The sequence below is a fragment of the Falco rusticolus genome, chromosome 7 (assembly GCF_015220075.1).
Source record: "Falco rusticolus isolate bFalRus1 chromosome 7, bFalRus1.pri, whole genome shotgun sequence".
NCBI classification, from domain to species: domain Eukaryota; kingdom Metazoa; phylum Chordata; class Aves; order Falconiformes; family Falconidae; genus Falco; species Falco rusticolus.
In genome coordinates, this window is record NC_051193.1 from 33,367,221 (window position 1) to 33,393,590 (window position 26,370).

Consider the following 26,370-nt stretch of genomic DNA (forward strand, 5'->3'; position numbering starts at 1 on the left):
GGTTCACACCTCTGGATCCTACTGCTGGCTTTCAGAGCAATGCAGTTCACAGGCATGTGTGAAAGGGAACTCACCACTTCTGCTGACAGAGGCCATACAAGACTCCTGCATCGTCTTTGTTTTTACAAGTGCCGCTCATGCCATTCTCCCTCTCTTAAAATTCTTGTAAATTATTGACTTGTATGTATTTTGTAGGCATCTCGTGAAAATAACAGAACTCTTGCTTTTAACTGGCCTGTAAATCTGGGGTCTAAATCAGATCCTTGTGACTCCAGGACTGGAATAAGACACTGAAAGCTTTCCCACTCCATGAGCCTTATGGTTTATAAAACCAGTGAAGTAACTGGTAGTCCTCCTGGAAGACACGTCCAATCATGCCAGTCTGTATCTGTGTCACTATTACTTACTTTGTACCAGTTAATGTTAGAAGGGAAAGTAAAAATGGCCACAGCAAGTACATTTCAAATTGTCTTCTGTAAGCAAAATCAGGACTAAACAATTTTAAACCAACTATGTTATTAAGAGAAATTACCTCTTTTTTTTTTCCCCTCAAGACAAATTTTTAAGAAAACATACAAAGTACAAGTGCTGGAGAATATTTATTTTTACTCTATCATGACATTGGTCTCATTAGCTGTTCTGTTTAAATACAAAAATAATTCACAAGAAGATTAGGCAAGTGAGGGTTTATAGACCATAGGTGCTGGTGCTTTGGAATTCCAGATGTAATAATCGGTAGAAATGAGTTTCCGGGCTAAATAAAAAAAAATAAAAAAAAAGGGAAGAAAAACAAGCATTACAGGGTGCCTTACCATCAGACATTCCTTCATTCAAGTTAAGAGACTACTAATCCATCCTTACTAGTTTACAGAGAAGGTATAATGGCATCTTTAAACTGTAAGGCTTATTATTTGAAAATCGTTTCTGATAATGAGACATTTAAAGTCTCAGTTTCAATTATCTTTACTAATGTATCAGTCATAAGCTTAAAATTCAAACATAGGTTAAGTCAAAAGCAGGTGGATGACTTTGATTTTGTTCAATGAATATAAATTGCATACTCTATATAAAATATACAGTATTAAACTCTTGCTTTTTTGTGTTACAATTTAGGACTGAATGTGACCTGTCACAAAATTAAACAGTTTTCAAAAGGCATTTACAGACTTCTGCTAACACAACTGACAGAAGCTGCAAGAGATAGACAGCTACAAATAAAAATTGCTTCCATTCAACAGTACTGCTCGGATTTAACGAGTGACTGCTGTGTTCCCAATTAGTGTATTTTTGGTGCAGACTTGGAAGTACTCCTGTGTTGACTGACGAATAAGCAGATTTGGTTTCTGCTCCAGAGATTCAATATACAGCCACATCCACCAAGGGCTATTGGTGTGATGACACTGACAGCAACAGTCTCGCCTTGAAGGCAGGAGCTGAGTTCTGCTCCTGGGTATTGCCAATCCACATATTACATCTTTGACAAAAGTGTCCTAAACAAGGGGCCAGAATAGAGAAGCATTTTCTACCCCCCCAGTAAAAGTTCTGCTATTATGCATAGTAAAACATCACAGAGCAAAGGGGAGAGAGCCCAATAGAGAGACTGACTTTGTAACTGCGTAATAAGAGCTTTCATCTGAAAGGGAGATGCCAGTTCCTACTCCAGGGATGCTTTAATCACAAAACAAAACAACAACAAAAAAACCCCAAACATCAAAGTAGAGAACAAAATTTCCAGGATGTCCCAAGCAAACCAACAAAAAGCTTTGTCCAAGTTTAGCTACATAATTTTAGTCATTGACATCCAGTCCATAACTTCAATACGCCGTTTCAGTTAAACAAAATGACATTTTTAGCAACTCACATGCAGTAACTTTGGGTTTTCCTGGTACAAAGATCTGAACAGAATGCTGGTCTACATAACATCCAGTAAGTGTAAAGTCTGGGATCCTAAAATACAGCTACAGAGAGGGAAAACATGATCAGATGTGTATTGTCATGCTTGCTGTGCAAATACTGGCAATCTGTGTTACATGCTCTTGGTGTGCAAGCATACTCCAAACTGACAGGATGTCAAATCCTGTAAGCAAGAAAACAGAAAACTTCATGCTGAGAACAAAGAGGCTAATAATTATATCTGATTTAAAATCAACGTATCTTCATAGCCAATGTAAGATAAAAAAATGACTACTAAGGCATCTTTTCACAGAGCCTGCAACTTACTTTTACATAAGCAGTGTTCCCAGTGCAAACATAATCAGTTGGGTGCTCTTTGCCTGCAGTGCCAAAAGACACAGTTCCAGTCAGGGAAACTTCCAAAGATTTAGGGAACTTCTGTCCTAAAGCCAGAAACAGCATCTGTGAGAAATTGTACAGCTGTGCCTACACTGCACGAAACTGCCCAGGGGAGGAAGTGAGAGGGCGCAGGGGTATTCTGCTCACCAATGACCCAAACCAGCAGGCTCTTCTCTTGTGACAAATCCAGCTGGCCATAACTAACTTTGTACTCTAATTGAGCAATTGGGCCCCTACAGTGTGACAGAGGAGAAATAAAACCATCGGAATTAGTATCGTTCAGTATTTAACACCCATTTTGTTAAAGAAAGCAACAACATGCTGAAAGACATTATTTATGCGCATATAGACAAATCACACATATCTGAGCACACTGCTAATTTATAAATCAAAATTACAGAGCAGAAGGAAATCACCATGGTCTCAACCTAGTAATCATAAAAGAGCTGTTGATATTTTACTGTCTTAGTTCACTGATAGCGTTTCACTAACACTATGATCAGCACCAGCAACTTTGTATCATTTCATCTTTAAATTTTCATGATAATTATGTGACAGCATAGTCATGGCAGTTGTCCGAGAGGCTTAAATGAAAACTATCATTTTAATTTTAAATAACTGTATTTTTGATAAGCTGATCTGTAGCTAGGATTAGCAGTCTTAGCAGTCTTAAGGAACAGGTAACCCTAGGTTGGAAATGATCTTGGGACTTAATCCACCTGGAGGACTGTGGTAGCGTTTCACATGAAAAAATACCACAGGGAAACAGGATGCACAACAGAAGTATTCAGAACCAAATATTCCAGTAAAATTCTGTATTATAGAAATTACTAGAATTTCAAGGAGGCTTCCCAACATTTGCAAGGTCAGTGTCCACTGGTAGTACTTTGACGGAGCATAATCTGTTACATTGCCATCCTGATAGGTTCATTTCAGGAAGATCACAGAGAAATGGAAGAAATTTGTTTAGGAATTCTTTATTCTTACCTGTTGAAAAAAGGGATACGAGCTTCGCAGTAGTCAAAAGAATTCCTTATGCTTTCATGAAGCTTTAAGTTCACTGTTATTTTTAACTGTGATCCCTCTTCAATGAGTTGATAACGTCCCAGAATTGGTGGAAGAGGAACCTGGAAAAAACTATATTCATTCTCAAGAAAAATTAATACCATCACCATAAGATCAGTTATATACTATTTAATTGCTAAAGTACTTTAAAAAATAACAAATACATATTAATTGCCGACTGTACCAAACTCTTTAGGCTGCTTGCAATAAATAGATTTGTGGTATATGCACTTGACATCTCAGCCTGAACATCTTTTGTAGAATTCAGGCATCTAAGTGGTTCATTTGAAGTAAGAGCAGTGATGCCAAACAATCAAAGGTACTGGCACCTCCTGAATATGATTCAGATAACTCAGGTCCTAAAGCGCCATCCAAGCAGTTTATATTATAAAAAGCATTTTACGACCTGTATCAGACTGAAACTCATTCAGACACATTCAACGCCACAGGTATTTTTATTCCTGTTTGAAGACCTGAAAATAACAAAGGTCAGGGATGTTATTACCTGGGAAGTGTAGTAACACAAGTTGAAGGAATCTGAAGGAGGAATGAAAGGAAATTTGTAAGGTCCACTATACACAGAATCATCCAGTGGCTCAGCACTATTGGACATCAGCATGGCAGGGTCAACAGAAGTCACACAATGATGGACCACGATATCTTGGAGCGGAGGACCGTTAGTCGGGAGATTCAAACTGAGGGTTACATTTGGTGCAGATCCCTCTATGTCACACTTGAAAAAATGAAGTCAAGAAGTTATTCTAGAATATCTCCCTCAAGTCAGCATCAGACGTTCAAAATTTGAATATAAGGATTTTTTTTTTTTAAAAAAAAAATCACACTAAAAATCATCAGCTGGCTTCAAACAGTAATATTGACAAGTACTTTGAAAACAAAATCCCTTTCCCATTTCTGTAGCCTTTTCCATGGTATGGTTAGTGATGCAGTCTTAGCTAAATGTCTCTTAATTGACAAGTACTCTTCAGCAAGAAAACAGCAGATAAGCAAGCCAAGGACTTACTGTATAGCTACATCATTACGAATTTTACATAAATGCACTTGGTGATAGTCTAATTAATTCAGTTACTTTTACAACATCCGCTTAATGGATTCAAGTACGCTATTAATGGCCACTGTGATCCCATGTCAGCTTTCTCACAGCAACCATGTGCAGTGCATCCATTGTCTCGTCCCTCCGTGTGCCAGCTCAGCAGTGCACAATTACACCAGGGCTTTCTTCTTATGTAAGGCCATCCACTCTGCAAGATGACCTACAAACTTGTCCCTCTGAGAGAGGAAGCTGTTCACCCCCATAATCCCTGCCAGCATAGCTGGTGGGATATAACCCAGTCTTCAGAAGCACAGTACTTAGGTTGGCTTCCTTCAGAGATGAGTGTCCCACATCTTGCAAATAATTACATTACCATGATCTACTTTATTGGAAGGTCTTTCTCCTCTTAAAACACTGGCAGTTACAAATACAGTGTACTGTGATAATATATGTGCTTCCTAAGCATAATTCAGAACAAAGAATGTTAAATGCATTCATTAGAGAAAACACAATTTTCAATGTATTTCATAATTATTATTGAGTCAATATTCCCCAATTTTTAATTTTAAACAATGAAAACCATCATTGCACGCAAAAACATTCAAAATTAATTAGACAACTATTTATTTTACTAGATTTTTTATCAACTGTTTTTATGTCAGCCAAACAAACAATATTTGTGGATTCTTGTTGTAATGGAATAAAGTAGGATAGAAGATTAAACTTTTGTTTGGTAGAAAAATTAATTTAAAAAGCTCATATACAGAAACTTGTAGAAGCCTCATTCAGAAATTCTGTTTCTAATCATTATTTAACACATTGCTTATCATATAGCTGGAAATACACTTGGTGTTAGCACTACCATTTCTTAGTCTCTATACACAAAGTCTGTATGACATTATTTTTCTCTATTTCATTTAAAGTAAGAAAAAATTGGGAAGACACATGCAATGTAGCTATTTCTGGAAATATAATTCCCATAAATAATGAAAAAATGCATGAAGCCTGCAGGTAAGAAACATTAAAGGTCAAAACAAAAAACACTAACCTGTCAGCCCAATATGTAGTAGTACCTTACACTTTGAAATATTACGGTATTAGAAATTCACTGATCACATACCAAAGTAAAATGGCATGAGTATTTTCTTCCCCAGCATGCTTGCATGAAAAATACTTTGGGTCAGATTTGCACAGATTTGCTCTCACCTTGCAATTTACAGCTCCATAAACTTGCCACACGTCCGCAACATCTCTTTTGTCATACTGCATACACTTGACTTTTTCAGTGATACAGACATTAACCTGAGGTTTGCCTTTATATGTGTTGGATCTCCAGGCTGGCTGATGCTCATCTGTGGGCATTTCCTGAATGTCATCAAATGAGCTGTTCAAGCTGCGTATGTTTGTGTTTAAGGGGGTGCCAAGTGGACAGGCCTGTATAAGCAAATTTCGAAGCTGGCCTATTTTTGCACTCATCTCAGCTTTGTTCTTCCGACTTGGAGAGATGTAGTCCACAATGCCTAACAAAAGAGCCAGTCCTTGTGAGAGCCCACGGACGGTGAGGAGGGGTGGCCGTGGCTCCAAGGTCTCCTCAACTAGTGGAAGACACGCGTATATCAGACCACTCTTCTGAAAAGCAAGCACGGGCCAGAGATCTCCTCCTTCGGTGCAAACTGAATATACTGATGAGTGATTGATTTGAGTACAAGTATCTCGGTGCTCCACAAAAATATCGTCATCTATGAGTCTCAGTTCAAAAAGCAAGGCTTTAAGAAAAGCGTTGTCAGATGGTACAGGCACATGTGTTGACCCGTTGAAGGTCTCCGCGCGCATTTCAACGGTGGGGTAACGTCTGTGATACAGAAATGAGAACATCTTAATGCTGTGGATCTTTTCCCACCCAAAATATCATACCAACAGATGTTCCTAGAAGCAGAACCGCACAATGCCTTTTCTGGCTGTTGGAAAATGCAAAAGCATTATAAAAATCTTTGGAATACTGATATAATCAAGGATGGGATTCTCTTAGGTATTCAAGTAACTCCCAAAGGCCCCTCTGGTCCTAAAAGTAACCTTGTGTAAGTGGACACCAGCAGCATCCTGACAGAAACAGAGACAGGATCAGCATCCAAATCACTGTCAATAAAACTATTTAATGAGTAATTAGGCTTCATTCTAGCAGGTGGATTTTTACTGGGCACTTTGAGCAAACACATTCACTCAGGTTTTTTAACAAAATGTGAATCTGTCTCTACCCTTCCAGTTGCACAAAGGTATAGGACATTTAAATGGCACTAATGAACCCAAGCATGACTCACACCAGCACAGTGAAACTTCAACAGTGAAACATTTCTAAGAGGTGAGATCACACTGAAGACAAGTTTTCAGACATTTAAAAAAACAGATGTCCCACATAATAAAATCCAACTGCAACAGCTTTTTGCCGAGATACAGTATGCTATTGCTACAGCTTTGCTACTCTACTAGATACCATGTTTAGAAGACAGTAATGGAAGTTATTTGTATACAGGTTTTTCATTGCTGTTCTGAGCTTACACAATTGATCTGCAGCAGTTGCTTTAATTGATTAACAAGATTAATTAAAAATCTTGACAGTATTATAAATCCAAAAAGATTTCAGTGTAAGTCAGTCAAATTTTTGCAGAAAAGGCTGCACGGACTGTGTGGGGAGAGGGAGCAAAATGGATTCCACACTGCATGTTCAATATATGTGATTTTAAGCTTTTATGACTGTTTCATCATTTCATTTTTTCAAGTATTTAAGATATAATGGAGATGGAAGGTTTTGTATATTTTAAAATTGTTTGACTGCATTAACATATATATTTCATTTCAAATTTCCTAGAGATAATATTTGAGAAAAATCATACTAACTGTTTAATGCTACATCTGGCATTTTTTTCTTCTGAAGTAGTATTATTTTTTTAAAGGAGAGAGGGATGAATTCCTTCTCAAGCTAACCTAAATCTATCAAGACAAACTGATGAGCTGTCTTTTAATAAATAGCCGAGAAAAGGAAAATTATTACTTTCACTAATGCATTGGTCTTCATCCTGTTTTGGAACTGCAGACTCCCCTGAGTCTCTCTTACGTTAAGTTTGATAACAGGCTAGCTTTTCTACATTATCTTTTGTGGATTCCCTTTATCCACGGACCCTCAAAGTGCACATCTCACAGGTTACACACCAGGCAACTAGTTAAATCACTTTATGAATCATCTAGTAGCAGATCTGTTCCCAGGCTGGATGTTTGCACTCAGAGCCACACTTATAACCATGGGAGAAAAAAATGCACAGATATATAAATGCCTTCATTTATTCTCCTTTTTATACCATCTTTTTAAGGACACATGGACAGTCTGTTTCTTAAATTGCTATGGAACTTGTAATCACAGCAACGTGGTACTTTGTTGTATCCATGACCTCCACGTGTAACACTCCCTTTCTGTTCCCCAACACTTGCATAGTTCTTACCCTGTTGTCTTGAAGTCCCACCTACACCATCTTTTCTTTACTGAGTAGCAGAGTCTCTTGCTGGAGGCAACTACGCTTCCTCAGGCTTATTTTCAGTGACTGTGCTTTTTTGTTTGATTCCTAATCAGGCACCAAGGGCTTTCCCCCCACCCCACACACCCCCCAACAAGGAAAAAGCAAGCATAGGCAGAGAGAAGCTAGAGCTACGAGATCCGTAAACAGGATACAGATGACAGTAAAATGCCTCCCTGCAGTCTCAAGTCTACTTTGAAGAGTGAACAAACAGTGGTTTTGCAGCTCGAAAATTTACGTGGACTTCCAGAGCAAGGCTGTTGGTAAGTGGCTACATGTAACCTTGGTAAGCACCTCTTATTTTTGGTCAACATTTCCAAAACAAAGGAAGCAGAGATATTTCAGTCTAGTTTTGTCTTATGTCCTAATCTGTCTGCTCCATTTGCTGAAGCTGTCCCCACACCACAGCAATCTTCTCCTCCTCCCAAAGAATCTTCACAGCTTTAGCTGAATCATTAGACAATTAGTCAGCCTTTCAGATCTCAGTTTTTCAGTATTCCCTTCTAGAAAGTGATGAAATTTTTTTTTTAAAAAAAAGAAGAAAAAAAAAAGTTTCCAGGGATGAATGAGCTTTGGTGATGCAAGAGGCAGACCATATTTGTTGCCTGAATTAAGTTATGACCAGCTCAAAAAAAGAGGAATGCTTTGATGTCCCAGATGTCTCCTCTGAGGTTAAAGATCAGGGCTCACGTATCTCCAGCTGAGTGCGTAAGTCCCGAAACCAACAGTTTCCATGTGATCTGGCATTCTTTATATTGTCTGTGCGCTTTGTTGAATTTAAGGTCAGTTAGGAGGATAAACATGGGGTTTCTACAGCCCTATTATTTCCTCTGGGAATGTGAAAGATCTAAGTCTGGAAATCACTTGAAGTATCAAGTATAGTTTGCCCTTTTCAAAGGAGCACTATTCCTTGTCTCTGCCGCTTACTGTGTGACAAGTTACTTCACATATCCCTGTCACCAGCCCCCCCTTCCTCCACTGCGATTACACTCTCCGTTTTTTTGGGACAAGGCTCTTTCTCTGTGTTTGTAGAGGGGAGGCCTCATCTCTAGTCTTGTAGGTAATACAAGGACCATAATACTAATCCTAAAACAATCAGAGGAATGTCCAATGTAGAGATCTGTCTGCACCTGAAGATGGAAGATAGTCTACGTATGCTCCCCCCACCCCCAGCCCCGTGTTCTCTCTCCAGTTTCACTGAATTCAGACTCAGACTTGTAGGTCCTGTCCCTACCCCCAGGTCTCAGGACTTTTCCGCTCCCTAGCCCTGGTTGTTTTATCTCTTACTCTCCAGACCAAGTCCTCTGGAATCACACAAGCGTACGCAGAAATGGCAACAAATTTTGCCAGACCAACAAAAGCAGCCTGCCTAGCCCGGAGTCTTACTTAAAACTCCGCAAGAGTTCTGAATAAAAAGCCCTCCTTCGGAAGACTGATCAATGGGCTCCTCCACGAATTTGAAAAACCTGTCTTTGTATGCAAAAATAAAATAAAATGGGAAGTTAAATTTCTGCCTGAATATACCGTACTTTTTGAACAGTCACAGAACACCACAAAGAGAACATAAGCAAGATACATGAAAAATTGCATGCTTTCTACTTTGCCCATTTTGTTAATTTGCGAGTATTTCATAATCACTGCCTTGTCCTTTTCCACCCTAGGATTGAGAAGAGGTAGGCAAAACCTTTGCAGTAACTAAAGGAGGAACAGAGAAAAAGTCACGTGCAAAATGCAGAAGTTGTAAAAAAACCAACAACCGGTTTTATTTAAAAGCACAACATCTGAACCCCAAAATTTGCAGACCCGGGCTCAGAAACGCGCAGCGGCCGCTCGGAGGGACTTACCCGGCGTCGGGCTGCGGGTGGTTCCGCACCCGCCGGGGTCCCGCGGCAGCCCCGGCCCCCCAGGAACCCCGGCGCCGGCTGCGCGCCCGGCGAGCGCTGCCTGCCGCCCGCCCCGCCGCGCCCCGGCCCCCGCAGCGCCCCCGGCACGGCTCGCCGCGCCCGCCCCCTCGCTCTCCACACGCCCGGCGCGCCGCCGTTACCTGGAGAAGAGCACGGTGCCGCCGGTGCCGGGATCGTGCCTGAGGAGCCACAGCGCCCGCAGGGCCATGGCGGCGGCGCGGCGCTGAGCGCGGCCACAGCGGTGCCGAGGGGCGGCCGCGGCCGGGGAGGGGCTGGGAGCTGCGCGCGGCGGCGGCCGCCCGGCGCAGGCCCATTTCCGGCGGGCGGAGGCGGCGCCGCGGCGGCTGCTGCTGCCGGGCCGGCGGGGCACAATGGGCGGCAGCGGCGGGGTGGCGGCGGGCCGCTGAGCAGTCCCGCCGCCCTCCCTTCGGCCATGGCTACCACGGCCGAGCTCTTCGAGGTGGGTGCGGGCAGCGCTGGGGCTCCCCGCGGGCTTCCCCGGGTGGAGGGGGCCGCGCCGGGCCCGCGGGTGGGAGGCGGCGGCGAGGCCGGCCGGCTCTCCGAAGGGATGCGGCGGCCTTCCCCCCGCCGCGGCCGGGGCGCAGCCCCCCGGGCGAGCTCCTGCTCGGGTGGGGAGGCAAAGGGCCCTCCCGGCCGGGGCCCGGCGTGAGGGCGTGTGCAGGGGGCGAGCGGCGCGATGCCGGAGCCTGGGGGAGCGGCGTGTCGCCGCGGGGGGCTGAGGGAGCGGGGCGGAGCGCGGGCGATGCCTCGGGAGGATACAGCCCCTCGCCCTACCCGAGGCCAGCGCTTGCGGCGCCCCTTGCGCCTGGGGCTCCCAGGGCTTTGCAGCAGAGGGGGTGCCGCTTTCCGCAGGGTGACAGGCCATGCTAGGCCCGACCGACGCTCTCTTTCTCCCTAAGGCACATGCTCGGTTGCTCCTAGCACCATGGCATGTTAGCGCGGTATTTACTTTTCTGAAATAAGGAAATAACTTTGCTGTCTTTTAAGCCGCTGTGGCGCTGAGGCGTGAGAAACCAAGTAGCTTGCCCAAAGCTGTGCACAAGCAGGACAAGAACGTAGCAGGAGTCTGGCACATTCTCTCCTCACCTGGACCCCAGGGTCTTGTGGTGTGACCTGTGATTAGCGGAAAGCGTTTGTCCCCACTTGCTAGTGCATGGGGATGTGGTAGCATTACCAGGTACACTGTGAGGCACTGGAACAGGCTGCCCAGAGCAGCTGTGGATGCCCCATCCCTGGCAGTGTCCAAACCCAGGCTGGATGGGGCTGGGAGCAACCTGGGCTGGTGGAAGGTGTCCCTGCCCCTGCAGGGGGTTGGAACTGGATGGTCTTTAAGGTTCCTTCTAACTTGAACCATTCTGTGATTCTGTAATCCTGTATATGCTTTCTGAGTCAATCAAGAGCCAGTCTGTCGTTCATTTGATGTGTTAACACTGGGACGTGCTTTGCCCAGGGTTCAGGAAGGGTCTTCCTGTTTCTTTGGAAGATCCTATATCTGTGGGTTTTATAGATACATTGTGTGCACTTGTATTTATGAATCACTGTTATGACTCACATCTTTTGGCTTGCATGGTCTAAAAAAAAAAATGACAAGACTAATATACCGTGTTCTAAGTAGCTAGATGCTAGGTTATATACCCTCTTTACACCTCTCTAACTGTCATAGGAGCCCATTGACTTATCAACGTGATGACAATGTAGTTCTGTTCTTTGTGAGATGATGAATGTGAGATAACCTGGATGTGGAAAGACGACTGTGTGTTTTGGCTGCTTTGGGTCATGCAACAATTTTGCATATAGCAATGGGGGTGAAATTGCAGTGGGCGAGGCTAGGTAAAGCTAGAGAAAGGGCTTGAAATTATTTTTTCCAATATGGAAGTTTGAATATGTTAGTTTGAAGTGACTGCTATGTAGGTTAGAACATGACAGTGTGCTTATTATGGGAATAACCCTTAGCTGCATACTGAATGTTGGTGTTTGACTGCTGTTTTTTCATGAATGTGTGTTTGAAAGTAATTTTCAATATAAATACGTGACATTGTGTAGAAGGATCTGTGCTGAAAATGGACACAACATGAACTCAACTCTCCCTCATGTAACTCAAAGTGTAATTTAACAATTATTACTTCTAAACTGTTTTTTAATGTGGCCGGTGTAGTTTCATTTATACAGACCAGATCAAACCAGGTTATCATCCACTTCAGGCATATCTCTTATTAAATCAGTAGTATTGGCTGAATGGATAGGATCATATTAATTCATCTAGAGCTAGAGGGAAGTTCAAAGCTGTGAAAAAATTGACTGTTGGGGCTCATCTGATAACGGGCAAAGGACTTGCAAATGACATTTGTAATAGCTGACTTTCAGCAGTTTCTGCAGAACAGGATAGGAGACTCAAAATAGGAATTAGCCTGTCAGCTATAGGTAACCCTATTATCAAGACAGCATTAAAAAGAGCAAATGTATATGGAAGATACAATATATAAACAAAATGGAAAAGTTTTGAATTTGCAATGGGACTTGTGAAATCATGTCTTAAAAAGACACCGTTGAACTTCATTTATAAATGGAGTAGATTATTTTTAGCACGCTCTTTGTGAAAATTTGGAAGAAAAAGCTCATTTTGTTTCTCAGTTGGTCAGTATTCTGCACATAATAGTATCCCCTGCTGTTACTGTTTCTTAAATAATACGGAACAGTGCTTATATTGCTACAAAACTGAAGGACAGGTCTCCTATGTAAGTGTTCTTGAAAAACAGGGGTTTTTTTCCAGATTGCATCCCTTTAAAATATTACTACACCTGCATGTAACAGTGATTCTGACTAAATTAATTTATGCTCTGTGCTGATGTATCATATTGTTAAAACAAAATACGAGTTTGTAATTTTTGCAGAATAGCAGATGTTGCAGAAGGAGAGAGACAGACCGGGCAACAAGCTGAGGATTGTGGAGGAGGGGGACACATGTGAGTTCCCGCACTGGGGGGCGGGGGCGCAGGCAGTACTGGGCTGCTGCAGGTTCAGTTTGGCCTCCTGGCTGATCAGGTGGCACAGAGTTTGGGGTCAACCACAGCATTTGTTGCCATGTGCCTGGCTAGTTTTTGGGATGCAGGAGAGGGAGCTACAGGTGCTCTAGAGTACACATGCACTTGAGGGAACTTTAGAGGAGTATCGAGCCGTAATGGATAGAGCAAGAGGGTCTACGAACATATATGTCAGGTTTTCTTAGGAGCGAAGGCTTTGATAGGCTTGCAGAAAAATACTGTAAATGTTGTTTTGCAAAAAGAAAAAGAAGGAATAATCAAGGTCATTATGTGTGTGTGAGTTATCTTTTTAGTGCAAACATCTGAAGGGAGAAATATAGAAGATGTTATATACACCCACAGAGCATCAGCAAGCAGTGCACCCTTTATACAGGGTTATTCCATAGTGCTGTATTGGTATCCTTGTAGCTAGAGTGGTACTCCAGCTGAATTACAGGATCTTCAATGGAAAGACTGTGGTTGTGATTTTCATACAAAGAGCCATAAGGTAATTAGGAAGCTGGAGGAGTCCCCTGAAGGGAATGTTACTGTATTGAATGGCTCATTTCACCTATAACTAAAATTGCAAAAATGTTCCCAAACATTTAGATGTAAAAATGACATAAGGAGAGAATTTTCACTTGATATGAAAACACTGAATTATAACTTCTGATGGAAAGGATTCACGTAAAGGAAACAACATTCTGTATCAGGAAGAACTGGGTTAACGAGACAAGTGACTTGTAGAGAAATTGTTTGTATGTGGTATCATCCAGTTATTTTTGAAGGTTAACTGAGGAGGCTGAGCAAAACAGAGTTACTCTGGTCAGTGTTTGAATGTGGTATTACTGGGTGATCTGTTGAAAGGGTGAACCTGTCTGGCAAGATTCAGCATGTTGCAAAGTATATTTAAAAAGCTTGTTATCTTTCAGTTTAATAGCTGGGCCTGACTGGATAGGGCATATAATGTGTTTCTGAGGGATGACAAACCTTGAAGCGGCAGTATTTGCTTCTCAACCCATGTTTTTAGTTACTATGATAACACTATAATGCTGATTTTCCCTCCCTATTACTTCTGACAAGTTTTTAGACCTATTGATACAGGAACCAATTTGATACCTGTGGACAGCTGTTTGTTTTTATTTTTATTTTTTTAAAACCAAGCTTTATCGAAGGCACCAGTGGCATGTTCCAGTGTTTTGCTATCAGAAATGAGTTGTTGCAAACACCACTGTTAACCAGAGCCACTCCCAGCTCCGTGTTGGGTTGTGTTTCATTGTGTTTCACAGTTTTAGAACCATTACCACATGTAATTTAAAAGCTTTCCATGAAATCCTGACAGTTGTGAGAATTCTTTGCTTAGTGATCTTAGATGTGATGATGTTAGTACCTAAACAATGCTCCTAGAGTACCAATGAAGCTGATAAATACTAGGTTTTTAAAAGGATAGGTGTTGGCCTGTGTTTTGTTATGTTTAATGTTAACTATGTGAAGAAATATTTGAGCTAATCTAAATATTAGACAAACTAAGAGGTCTTGGTTTTATAATGAGGTCTCTGCCTTCAGAAAACATTGTTGGATGGAGAAACATCTTAACTCTTCACCACTGTGCAGTATTTTTATGGATGATCCAGCAAATATTGTGAAAGAAATTTGAGTAACTGTGTTTTTAGCATCACTTATGCCTTGTTTTTCCTCCCTGGGAAAGTCAAGTCCATCATCTGGTTTTGTGTTTACTTTGGGGTTTTTTTTTTCTTCTTATCGGCTTTGGTTTTGCAGCTGCAGTTTGATGTTGCATAGTGTCCAGTGACAGACTTTCACTGTTTTGCCACGGGGGCAGTGCCTTGGTCAGTTCGGCTTGTGATGCTGTATTGTGAACTACATCAGAGTTGAACAACTGCAGAGGAAACTTACTTTGCCACATAATTTTTTGGACAGATAAATCCTGTCTAATTTGCTGCACAGCTGATGGCTGGGTCTCATGATGTAGTATCTCAAATCAGTGTAGTTGCTGCATGGCTCAGATGCTTTGTAATGACAAGCTGTAAGTTCAGCTGGAAATAAGAACAAGTAATTTAGAGCCAGCTCTTCAGACCTGCAGCAGTTCTTTGCTAGTAGTTTGGCAATCTCTAGACTAGATGTTCAAACCCACCATATTAAGAACAGTGTTCCCTATATTAAATATGTAAAGATAAGAGGTGATGGGGTAATTGTCAACACTGTACTTGCTCTTGATTGTAGTAAAGCTTCTAAACACTTTCAAAATGTTGTGTAAGCAGCTGCTTAAGGGACACCCTGCTGTGGCACATTGTAAGGAGTTTTTATTCTGTGGCTAGGAGCCTTTTGTGGCAGATGAATACATTGAACGCCTGGCATGGAGAACACCTGGAGGAGGTTCCAGAGGTGGAGAAGCTTTTGATCCAAAAAGGTAAAATAAACTTGCATAATGGGCAAAGTGAATATATCTCTAATTGTACTGTTTTATTACATATGTAACAAAAAGCCTGTATGTAGTGTTGGTGTGTGTCCAAGGAGGTTTTCATTTGGGAGAATTGCTAGAATTTGTGACCATGAGCCAATTATTCAGTAACAAGAGTAGGGAAAATCACTTGCTGTTTAGACCTTTTGAATGTAGGAGAATTGATGTTGTTTGTCCTTGTCAGACATGAATGTTCCAAAGCACTAGAGTTGCCAGATTAAAGCGTAATATGAGGCTTCACTGCTATGATAGTTAAGTCAGTTTAATGAGTTTCTTGCTAACTTAGCTCCCTGAGCTGTCTTCTTGTAAAACCCAGTCATTTATAGTTCTGGTGCAAATAAAAGGCATGAACAGGTATTGGGAAGAAAGGTAGGAATATGGCAATATTGACTTAGATTGTTTTGAACTGAATTTGTGTGAATTTGGATAGTCTAAATCAATTGAATGGCTTGCTGGTGCTGAATGGAGATGGGTGTGTGCCCCCCTTCCTTGCTCTTAGTTACACACTGTGATGGCTTATCTTGAGCTAGCATGGTAAACTAATCTAATTTACTAAAATGTAAGAAAACTAACCTGACAGGAAAAAAAAACTTTTTTTTTTTTTTTCCTAGTTGGGTTAGCAAGTTTGGAGGACTGGGAAAGCCTGGGAGCAGATGCAAAGGGAAGAGGTGGTGTGTCTATGAGCTGGTAGTGAGAAAGAATGTGGGTGTGGAAAGGGAACAAGGCTAAGGTAGGGAAAGTGGGGAAGGAGGAGGTAGTGCAGGACCTTCTCTTGTTTGTGGTGAGCTGGCTTGGCTCTGTTGAGAAACTTCACCTGAAGAAGACAGCTCTCTGGTTACTGGCCCAGCATTTGGTAGTGCATTGGTAATGCAGATGCACAGTTTTATACAGCAGTGTTCAACATCTAAGCTTCTTTACTCCACACCTATGGACCTTCTTTTGTTTTGACAAGAGTGATTCTTTCAAATAGTGCTACTTTTTAGCTCTTGTATCAGTATTGTTAGCCTTTCTAGAGACATAAATAACTTACGTCTCTATGTGTGGGAGAGGAGGATAAAGAATGTCTGACTTGGCAGGAGATGAGAGAACAGCTGGGTATTCTGAAGGAAAGTAAGAAAGATAAACATGGTTATCTAGTAGCAAATAGGTGTCTGCGTGCTTGTAGTGATATGTAACTGCATGAATGGTTTCTGCCCTGAGCCTGGTGGTACATACAGCTGGAATTTGTATTTGGGCTCAGAGATATAAATATGAGCTTCTCTGTATAATAAAGTGTCTCTAGTTGCACCACAACTGGAGTCTATGCTTTCATACGCTGCATCTATGTGTTTTCATTTTTCACATGATTATAACTTGGGAGATGTGCAAGTGCAATAGCTGTTCCTTAGTGATTTATCCACGCAATCTTAGTCCAGATTGACATTGTTTATAGTAACCTAAGAGAGAACTCTTAAGAAGTTTAGGGTTTGCTAACTTCATAGACAAGCTGTTGTTAGTTAGAACGCTTCATTAGCACAGTCAAAGGACATTCCTTCTGGAGCAGTCTGGCTCTTCGGAGGTGTGCAAGGAGAGGAAGGATATTGTTGGAGTTCTAGCAAGATGCGAACCCTTGACGTTCAGTCTGGGCCTGTATCCTATGCAGAGCTTTACATGTGATTTAAGCAGGAATAAATCTGGAAATACACAACACTTCTTCCTGTAGCTCTTTCTCCGCAGTTGTGCCTAATATGTACTTTAGGGTAGCTAATGGTTTGTATCAATACCAACTTAGTTTAACCTATATTCCATATTTCTGCTAGTTGGCTTGTGTTAACTTCTGTGATGCACTTTCATAATTTTCAGGACAAGTGGAAGAATCCTGCAGCATTAAATATTTTTCTTTTGGGATTTGCTAGTAAGGGGCAGGGAGCCAAAACTAATATCAAAAAGAAACAGGTCTTTGGTTGTATCTTTTTACTTTTCTGTTTTTAGAATGTTATGCTTTTGTTTGGTAGAAAGAGTGTTGGAGTCTTTTATTTCTGTTCTGAGAAACCTCGTGAGCAGCTACCTCTTCTACTTGAGCATTCTTTCGTGTCTCACTGTATTGAGTACTATTGCTGAATAAGAGCTGAGTTGGTACTATATCTGTTTAAAAACAAACCCTGAACTGAACTGAATCAGCTTGTTAAAATGAATAGAAACTATCTGCACTTCTCTAGACTTTTGTTTGAAAGTATGTTGTATGTCACTTACTGTTGTTTAAATTTTATTTTAAATATACTTCTGTAAACTTAAGTCTGTTCCTTGTGGTTTTCTGTGGAATCTGACGCAACATGCTTACTCTTGAGCTTCTGGCAAGCAGGAAGTAGAAGTAGTCATGAACATCTGTGCCAATCCAGTTTTCTTTAATAAATTGTGACTTGAAGTCACTTAGTGTTGTAAAGATATCACTTTAACAGGTTTTAGACCAATACAGTGAGCAAAAAGGCAGTTTGCATGCTCCAAGCAGTAGGCTAAAAGCCAGTCATCTCAGCAGCAGAGGTTAAGACTGAAAATGCTGTGACATTTCATGCAACTAAAGAGAACCACACTAGTATCATTTAGGTGTTGCTTGGAGAAAGCTCTAGATGTTCGCTCTACAGCTTGAATTGTGTTGTTTTGGGCCCACTCACTGCAAGACAGACATTGGGGTGCTAAAGCATGTCCAGGGAAGGGCAACAAAGCTGGTGAAGGGTCTAGAGAACAAGTCTGATGAGGAGCAGCTGAGGAAACTGGTGGTGTTTAGCTTGGAGAAAAGGAGGCTGAGGGGAGACCTAATTGATCTCTACAGCTGCCTGAAAGGAGGTTGTGGCGAGGTGGGTGTCAGTCTCTTCTCCCAAGTAACAAGCAATAGGATGAGAGCAAATGGCCTCAAGTTGCACCAGGGGAGGTCTAGGTTGGATATGAGGAAAAATTTATTCATCAAAAGGGTTGGTTGTTAAGCACTGGCACAGGCTGCCCAGGGAGGTGGTTGAGGCACCATCCCTGGAGGTATTTAAAAGCCATGTGGATGTTGCCCTTGGGGACAGGGTTTAGCGGTGGGCTTGGCAGTGCTGGGTTAACGGTTGGACTTGATGATCTTAAGGGTCTTTTCCAATGTAAACAATTCTATGATTCTCTAAGAGAGGTACTGTAGTTATTGCTGGGAAGGAGTTACGTGAGGGTAGAATAATACATTCTGCTTTTCCCTTCTGGTTGCTGAGAGTCTCTAGCCCCTGCATGGGAAGCCAGGAGAGGAAGAGTGTGCTCACTCTGCCTTTCATTCACATTCTGGCTTATTCACACTCTGTGCTCATTCTGGCTTCACATTCACAGTATACTTTCTGAACAGAGTATATGTAAAAATGCAGATTCCAGAGTAGTCTAGAAATAGCTCCCTGGAAGGGATTCACATTTCCTCTCCTCTTCTGCTTTGGACAGCAGAGTTCTCAAATCCTTCATATGTTTTCAGTTACTAGCACAAGTTTTATGGCTGTGGAGGACCTGGGAATAATCTATTTCCTGAGCATCAGTGACTGGGATGTTTAGAAAATTATAAGCTGAAAAGATGACTGGAATGGGACAGAATGGACAAAAACAGGAATGGGAAAGAGAGACATTGAGAATGGAATGAAAAAGAATAGAGGAAACTTTATGAATGCAGTCAGGTGTACATTGTTTGGGAAGAGTAAAATGTGAGTCTAAAACAAAAATTGGAGTGATTGGAAAGGGCAGGGAAAAAAACCCTTAAAATGGTGTATGTTAGAGGAGGAAAAGAACTGAAGTCAGAAAGTGACATGGTTATAACCAAAATAACATTATGAGACTATATGATTATATTCATTGCCTGTTAATAGGATGCTGGTTTACAAGCTTAACAGTAATAGGTGCAGTATAGCCCTTACGCTGAAGGAATGTAGTGGCCTTAGCTCTCTTTGTCCGTATGAGACTTATTTAGGGAAGATGGGGATATAAGGATTTTTGTACCTGTGGCAGAGTCATGTTCTTGAGTGATGGGTATTTAGGTATTCGCCTTTTCCCTGTCCTACCTTTTATGTGATCAGATAGTTTTTATGCAGGCATGGAGTTCTACACAACTAGGGCAATGTAGTTTAAAACAAAAGAACATTTGTAAGTTAGGCATGGCTATATCAGCTTTGTAGACAAGTTCTTTGATGTTTTTTAGGTGCTCTGCAGAAGACAATGTCTTTCAGACTAAACTCTGCTTTCTTGTGTTTTATTTTAAATCAGATTATTGGAAGAATTTGTAAATCATATCCAAGAATTACAGGTAATGGATGAAAGGATTCAGAGGAAGGTGGAGAAACTAGAACAACAATGCCAGAAGGAAGCAAAGGAATTTGCCAAGAAAGTACAAGAGCTGCAGAAAAGCAACCAGGTAAAATCTGAGTACTATAGTCAGTGGTATGCTGTTCAAGCTTTAAAAACATCACATGCTCCATTAACATTTCTTGGTAAAGCTTGCTACTCTTTGAGATAAGAATAAAGAGGGTTTGACAGAAAACAATTTCCCCTGTGAAAGGGGGCTTATCTGCATGTTCCCTTAATGAATATTAGCTATTCTGAAAGTAGCCAGTCTTCACAATAGTTTAAAGGAAGACACTAAACTTTAAGCAGTTGTGTGTACTTAATTAGCAGTTCTGAGTAGTTCTACTGTAGTTCCAGCACCTGGAGAGCTGATGCCTGCATTTGCTATGCTTCCTACTGAAGTAAATCTAGTGTTTCCTAAAGTACAGTAAATGGAAATAATGAGTTTTGTGTCTGTGTCTATGTTCTCCCAGGTTGCCTTCCAACATTTCCAAGAACTAGATGAGCACATCAGCTATGTAGCAACTAAGGTCTGTCACCTTGGCGACCAACTGGAGGGGGTAAACACGCCACGGCAACGGGCTGTGGAGGCTCAGAAGCTGATGAAATACTTTAATGAGTTTCTGGATGGAGAGCTGAAGTCTGATGTTTTTACAAACTCTGAAAAGGTAAGAGCTGTCAGCGGGATGAAAGCAGTTCAAAGCAATAAGCAGTACTGCCCTAATTACAAGCTGCTACCATGACTTACCATGGTCAGACTTCAAACCAGTGAGTGACTGACTTGTTAAAGTTTCATTGTTCTGAAATGTAAATTAACAACACTAGGCTGCAGATTGCTGATAAAGCATTTGTATTCAGTGATGCTTAATGTGGCAATGTTGGCATTTTTCATTTTATGAAATTATCAGAGATTTGAGGAACGCTGGGAGGGCAACTTTAGAGTGCATACAATATCTGCCTTTTTCCTTTGAACCCCTTGCCTCAGATCCACCCCGTAATGCAGAACGTTTCTGAATACAACTTCTTTGTGAAACTTTACTCTGTTGGGTCAGTCCACTGGCCTTGGATACCTTTTTGTCACAGCATGCCTTTGGGCTTTGTATAGTCCTGTGGTTATGTCTCCACCCTTTGAATTTAGAGGAACCAGGCAGGAAAACTTCAAAGAAATGTTAAAGCATGTTGTTTTTCTTATGCTTCAAGAGTATGTTCATGAAGCAAATATAATCTGAGTGGCGTGGCTAATAGAAATAAACTGAAGGAAAAGTGTCCAGCTGTAAGCAAAACAACACATACTAGATTTCCCTAAGCAGTTTGAAAGACAAGTAAAGTTGTTGGTTGGGTTGTTGGTTTTTTTTGGTTTTTTGGTGGTTTTTTTTTTGAGGTGTGTCCTGAAGAATCTTCCCATATTCCTTGAATTCTGTGCAGTGGTATGATTGTAGTCAGGAAAAAATTACAGTATGTGAGAACAGCAAAACCTCGGTTTGCACACTCTGCAAAAACCATGTGCTTGAAGCACCTGAGAATAGGTTAATAGTCATACCCTATCTACTGATCTGAAGGTATCTCTCAGGGAAATGAGAAACTAATAGTTTCATACAGTTGTATACCCAAGAAGTCAGTTGCATAGTGGCTTTTGATTCATGGTCTATGGATATATGTTAATTTCCAGTTGATAGTTTGCCCTAAGCAAAGAGGGAGCACATCATCTGACTTCCAAGAAAAACAGAAAGGTTTCAACATAACAAAAGCTCTTCTATGTAAGTTTTTCTTTTTTTCCTAAGTAGAAATAAAACATGCATTTGAAAACTTATTTAATGGCAACATGGTAAATAGCAAAGCATAAATTTAAGAGAATTATGTGTTGTCTGCTGAAGAGTCTCATATAGAATTCAACTTTTACTTGTAACTTAAAGTTTTGTAATACTTTCTGTTGGAGGAAGGATCTGAAAAAAATGGTGGATAAATAGGGTAAACCTGGAATTCTGTAAACAAATTAATCTTTATACACCCCAAAGAATAATCAGATATTCAGCAAATCTGGAGGAAGATAAATGTAGTAAAGGCCAGAAGTCTTGTGCTGGTCTGCAGAGGAAGTGTGTGAGAACACAAGATTTTCTGGGTAAAAGTTGTCTTACTGAGACAAATTTCAGTCAACGTGGGTTAGTACTGTTCTGTAACTTTTTGCCTTCTAGTTTCAATAGTAAGTAGAAATAGTGTTTATAAAAGAACCTGCCTAGACATGTGCTATCGCATCTTAACGCATCTTTGAACTAAAAATAGTTTTAAAGTATGAGATAGTAACAGCTATTCTTAAATGTAAAACCTTAATGCTTTGTCACTGTCTTCTGATCTTCAAACTGATGTGGCTTTTAGATAGTGTTTTGGAGGGTATTACAATTTTTTGTACTATGCCATCCCGCACAAGTGTGGGGTTTTCTGAGACACTGAGGGAAGGGGATGCTGTGAAAGGAGAGGCAAGAAAATAGTTATAATGCAGTTATTTCCTAGGGAATTCATATGCTCTCAGTAGTGTCAATTCTTACATCAGTTCCTCCTAGCCATACTGAGCAATTTCTGACTTACTGTCTCTGTGAAGGTTTTTCATTGCTGTCTTGTCCCATGCTATGTATTTTTGGTCTTCATCCTCTGAATTCTTACAATTTCCATTGCACTGCCAGCTAACCCTCTGCTGCACTGAAGGGTCTTGAGGTGAGAAAATTGCTCCAGTTAAAACAAACTATCAAAATGATCTAGCAGCTCACTTGCTTATCATGCAGTAGCATGGTCTTGTGTGTAATGTATTTCCTGTTATTCTTACACCCTTTCCTTCACTTATGTTTTGTTTTCAATGTTATTCCATTATGCCTTTTAATTGTTCATAAAAATACTTTGGTTAAAATCCTCTCTTGCCATTTTGTCCATGGTTTTTCAGATTTTTTTGTTCCAGATACGTTATAGCCATGAAGTTGTATTTTACAGAATCTATGCTTGATTTAATAGTCTACAGAAGTGTGATCCAATTCAAAATGGAATATGTCCATGTTTAAGCAGAAACCACAGAGAACTGATTTATCGTGGCTTCTGTTGTGCATAAGTAAAGGCCTGGAATTCAATAAAATCTAGTTAACGCTTACCATTTGAAGAGGAGACAAATAAAATGTTGTGTTTGTGAGGGTGTTTTGGGGTTTTTTTGTAACATTGGTGAATAATTGCTAATATAGAGACTAATCTGATGACATCAGTATTGATCACAATTGTGAAGTATTAAGGTTGCTGTAAGCTAATAGAAATAACTGCTGTTTCATTGGATTTGAGGAGCGTAGCTGCTTTTGACTTAACAGGCTATTGTAAGCTGACAGTTCAAAACATAAGCCGCTCTTAACAAGCAGAATGGATATACTTTGAGAGCCTCGTTTCTTGCTGAACAACCAACCTCATGTTGCCTGTGCTCTGTATTCTTACCTGTGTGTTTTGTTACGTTCTTGAAAAGTTTTAATCCCAATCTGTTTTAAGTGGTGGGAGAATAGGATTTCATTACTTTCTTTCCTCTCTACTCCAGCTCCCTAGAACATGACAACAGGAAGAACAAGATAAACTGCGTGTTCTCCATGTTGTCAGTTGTGTCAGCTTATAAAGGTTTTGATTCAATGTAGTAGCTAGAGCTTTCATCACCCCCTTCAAGGTGCCTTCCAGTCACCAGGACAGCGTAACAAAGCCTGTAAAACCATCCCAGAGCTGTGTCCGCTTTGGGCCAGTTGACACTGTGTCCTTAAATCTACTGAACTTCAGTTGCAATCAGTTGTGTTACCCACGTTTTCAAATGGGTGTTTTCTATAGTTAGCCTAGTGAAACAGTCACTAAGCAGTGTGTAGGTGCACCTTCTCACGCTGATTGATTGCGGAAAAATAAATGATAAAAGGTTTTGCTGTCGAGGATGGAGCAGAAATTTGCATGCTGCATTAACTGTGTTAGCTTCTTTATTCATGCAAGTATTCCTGTTTTGTAGATGCACGGCTAACTGACTCATCTTGATCTTTGCGTTGGTCTTCGGAGTTTATAATTTCTAGTACAGTTTCCATTTCCCTTTCCTTGGGAGAATGTGAGCTACTCCAACTACGCTCTGCTTTCATCCCCTTTTTTCCCCTCTTCCTCATCTCCATGCCAAGCACTGACATGGCTCTTATTGGATACAGCTATACATTTGGTTTCATCAATTGCAAAGAATTCCCTCATGCTTTTCCTGACATGGCTGAAAGCGTTGCTAGCCATTTCACTTGTGAGTTCAACAGGGATCTCCTCTGGTTGGGTGCAAGTCATCGACACTTTTATCCTAATCACTTGTGAAGTATAAGGTTGCACTTCAGCGAGCTTTGTGTTACAGTTACATATTTTATTCCCAAATGGAACGATACAGATTTTCATGAGACTGCTCTAGCCATGTTCTGATCTAATCAGCCCTGAGGAATCTTTGGTCTGCAAGCTGTATAGCTATGTTGGTATAGTGCACACACATACATGCCCAATGTGAACATATAACAAGATTTTTATCATCATGTTTTGACCTATATAACTTTGTTTTAAAAAATACTTTCAGCATCATGAAAGTGCATTACAGGAACTTTAAGGGGATGCTTTCCTCTGTGGGTATATCAAGTCAACCACCTTTAGGAATAGGAACTACGTGTATAAAAACTGAACAATGGAGGGGGAAGAAAGGAGTAGCTCACAAACCTCTACTAATTCTGTCTTGTTTTACTCTTAACAGATTAAAGAGGCAGCTGATATTATTCAGAAACTACATTTGATTGCACAGGAGCTACCTTTTGACAGGTAAAAATCTATCTTTTTTAAAAAAAGAAAGATCTTCTATAGCTATAATTTTCTGATGCTTCTCTACTTTTTTGGTACTTTACTTAGTGATTCCTGTAGCTTTTGAGACGGATTGTGTACTTAATTCTCTCTCCTCTATTCTCAAATTTGTGTTCACGCACTCATGTTGTAGGATCATCTTTACATACACATCCTAAACTGCTTAACAGATTTTTAATGGGATAATTTTGCTGTGCTGACTTAATGCTAGATTTGAATTAGATGCTTGTAGGTTTTTATGGATGTAAAGTGTATAACTTTTCTGTCGTCTTTGTGTTACATGTTTTCATTTTTAAGTAAAGTGCTTCTTAGTCATGATCTAGGATGTCTGTGATTTCTTGTGATGTGGATTTGAATTTAATCATGGCATATTTTGTTGTTACAGGTTTTCTGAAGTAAAATCAAAGATAGCAAGTAAGTTATCTATCCAGTTCAATCCATATTCCTGTATTTGAATTGTTAAAGATGATTAAAAAAGTATGCAATACTGTCAGGATTACATTTTTTTGTCAGTGCTTGTATTACGTGGCCTGATGGATTTTTGTTGTTATCCCCTTTCCTTTCCAGGTAAGTACCATGATTTAGAGTGCCAGCTAATTCAAGAGTTTACCAGTGCACAGCGGAGAGGTGAAATCTCCAGAATGAGAGAAGTAGCAGCAGTTTTGCTTCATTTTAAGGTAAAAACTGAGGGTTTAAATTTAAATACATAAATAAAACAACTGAAAATACAATAAGTACCTGTTTTAAGTGAACATATTTGCATGGGCACAACCTCCATGTCAGATAACATGTATGACTTTTTAAAAATATTGAGTTGTTCCATCTGAAATCAAATGCAGGGGAATAAAGGAGGCAGGTGATGGACTGGAGGTTGTGTCAGTAGAGACCATTCTAAGATAATCTTTTCTTGTATGTGTATGAACTGACCTTCATGCTTGAGAAAGTGTTGAAACCTGTGGTGTATATCCAAGTAGAGTGGTAATAAGTGTAGTTATGTTAGGTGTGTGACGGAAATGGGTTTGAAAGAGTCTACACTTTCAATGTTTCTGGGTTTTTTGCAATACCGTTTTCACAGGCATTGTATTTCCTTGATTTCATTCTATACTGAAAGCATGGGCAACCTGCTTTAACACCGAGTTGTTTTGCTCCTTCCATAGGGCTATTCCCACTGCGTTGATGTGTACATAAAACAGTGTCAAGAGGTAATGCATTTTGTTTTACATGTATTTCTTTGGGTATTGATTTATTTAGTTGTATAGGTTGTTGTAAATGTATTATGAAATGTGCTTCTAAAACCCTAGGGTGCATTCTTGAGGAATGATGTCTTCGAAGATGCAGCCATTCTCTGCCAGCGAGTGAATAAGCAAGTTGGAGAAGTCTTTAGTAATCCAGAGACTGTGCTAGCCAAACTCATTCAAAATATCTTTGAAGTTAAACTCCAGGTATTTCAAAATTTAACGTTGAAGTTTATTGAGGAAACTTTTCATCCAAAAACATAGTATCTAGTGATAACAATTAATGAGAATTTATATTATTTGTAATCTTGTATAAGGATGTAGAATCATAGCTGATAGCTCTGTAACAATTCAGATAATCAAGCCTATATCGAATAAAACTGTCTGTGCTGTGAATACAGTATGACTGAAAATATTCCAGTATGTGAAATTATACAGGAATCATTATGTTCATTGGGTAATTCATAAGATGTCATTCGCATATTTGATTTCTTCTGAGTGCCCCCTACCAAGAATATGTCAGGAAAAATATGTCAGTTTCA

The 26,370-nt window shown here is 40.5% G+C and overlaps 2 protein-coding genes across 3 annotated transcripts in view; one reads left to right on the forward strand and one right to left on the reverse strand.

Annotated features, from left to right (window-relative positions):
- Positions 1-580: 580 nt before the first annotated feature.
- AP5M1 (adaptor related protein complex 5 subunit mu 1) lies at positions 581-10,155 on the reverse strand. The gene is made up of 8 exons (XM_037394004.1): positions 10,019-10,155; positions 5,615-6,260; positions 3,863-4,090; positions 3,280-3,419; positions 2,440-2,525; positions 2,221-2,336; positions 1,862-1,958; positions 581-754 (listed from the first exon to the last, which is right to left on the reverse strand). The coding sequence occupies exons 1-8, from the start codon at positions 10,084-10,086 to the stop codon at positions 672-674; spliced, it is 1,464 nt and encodes a 487-aa protein (XP_037249901.1). The 5' UTR covers positions 10,087-10,155; the 3' UTR covers positions 581-671.
- A 42-nt stretch (positions 10,156-10,197) lies between these two features.
- EXOC5 (exocyst complex component 5) overlaps positions 10,198-26,370 on the forward strand; it is a 29,826-nt gene continuing 13,653 nt past the window's right edge. For both annotated transcript variants that reach the window (XM_037394003.1, XM_037394002.1), the window contains exons 1-9: positions 10,198-10,338; positions 15,256-15,347; positions 19,647-19,794; positions 20,198-20,392; positions 24,490-24,554; positions 24,979-25,007; positions 25,161-25,270; positions 25,751-25,795; positions 25,895-26,035. In XM_037394003.1, coding sequence (XP_037249900.1) covers positions 10,312-10,338; positions 15,256-15,347; positions 19,647-19,794; positions 20,198-20,392; positions 24,490-24,554; positions 24,979-25,007; positions 25,161-25,270; positions 25,751-25,795; positions 25,895-26,035 — 852 coding nt within the window. In that variant the 5' untranslated portion in view covers positions 10,198-10,311. The remainder of the gene's footprint in view (positions 10,339-15,255; positions 15,348-19,646; positions 19,795-20,197; positions 20,393-24,489; positions 24,555-24,978; positions 25,008-25,160; positions 25,271-25,750; positions 25,796-25,894; positions 26,036-26,370) is intronic.

Coding starts and splice junctions, on each gene's coding strand:
- AP5M1 (XM_037394004.1), bottom strand. CDS start 10,086: ATGGCCCTGCGGGCGCTGTGGCTCCTCAGGCACGATCCCGGCACCGGC. Junction 1,959..2,220: donor GGAACACTGCTTATGTAAAA/GTAAGTTGCAGG, acceptor CCCTCTCTGTAG/CTGTATTTTAGGATCCCAGA. Junction 755..1,861: donor AAAACCCAAAGTTACTGCAT/GTGAGTTGCTAA, acceptor TTTTTTATTTAG/CCCGGAAACTCATTTCTACC.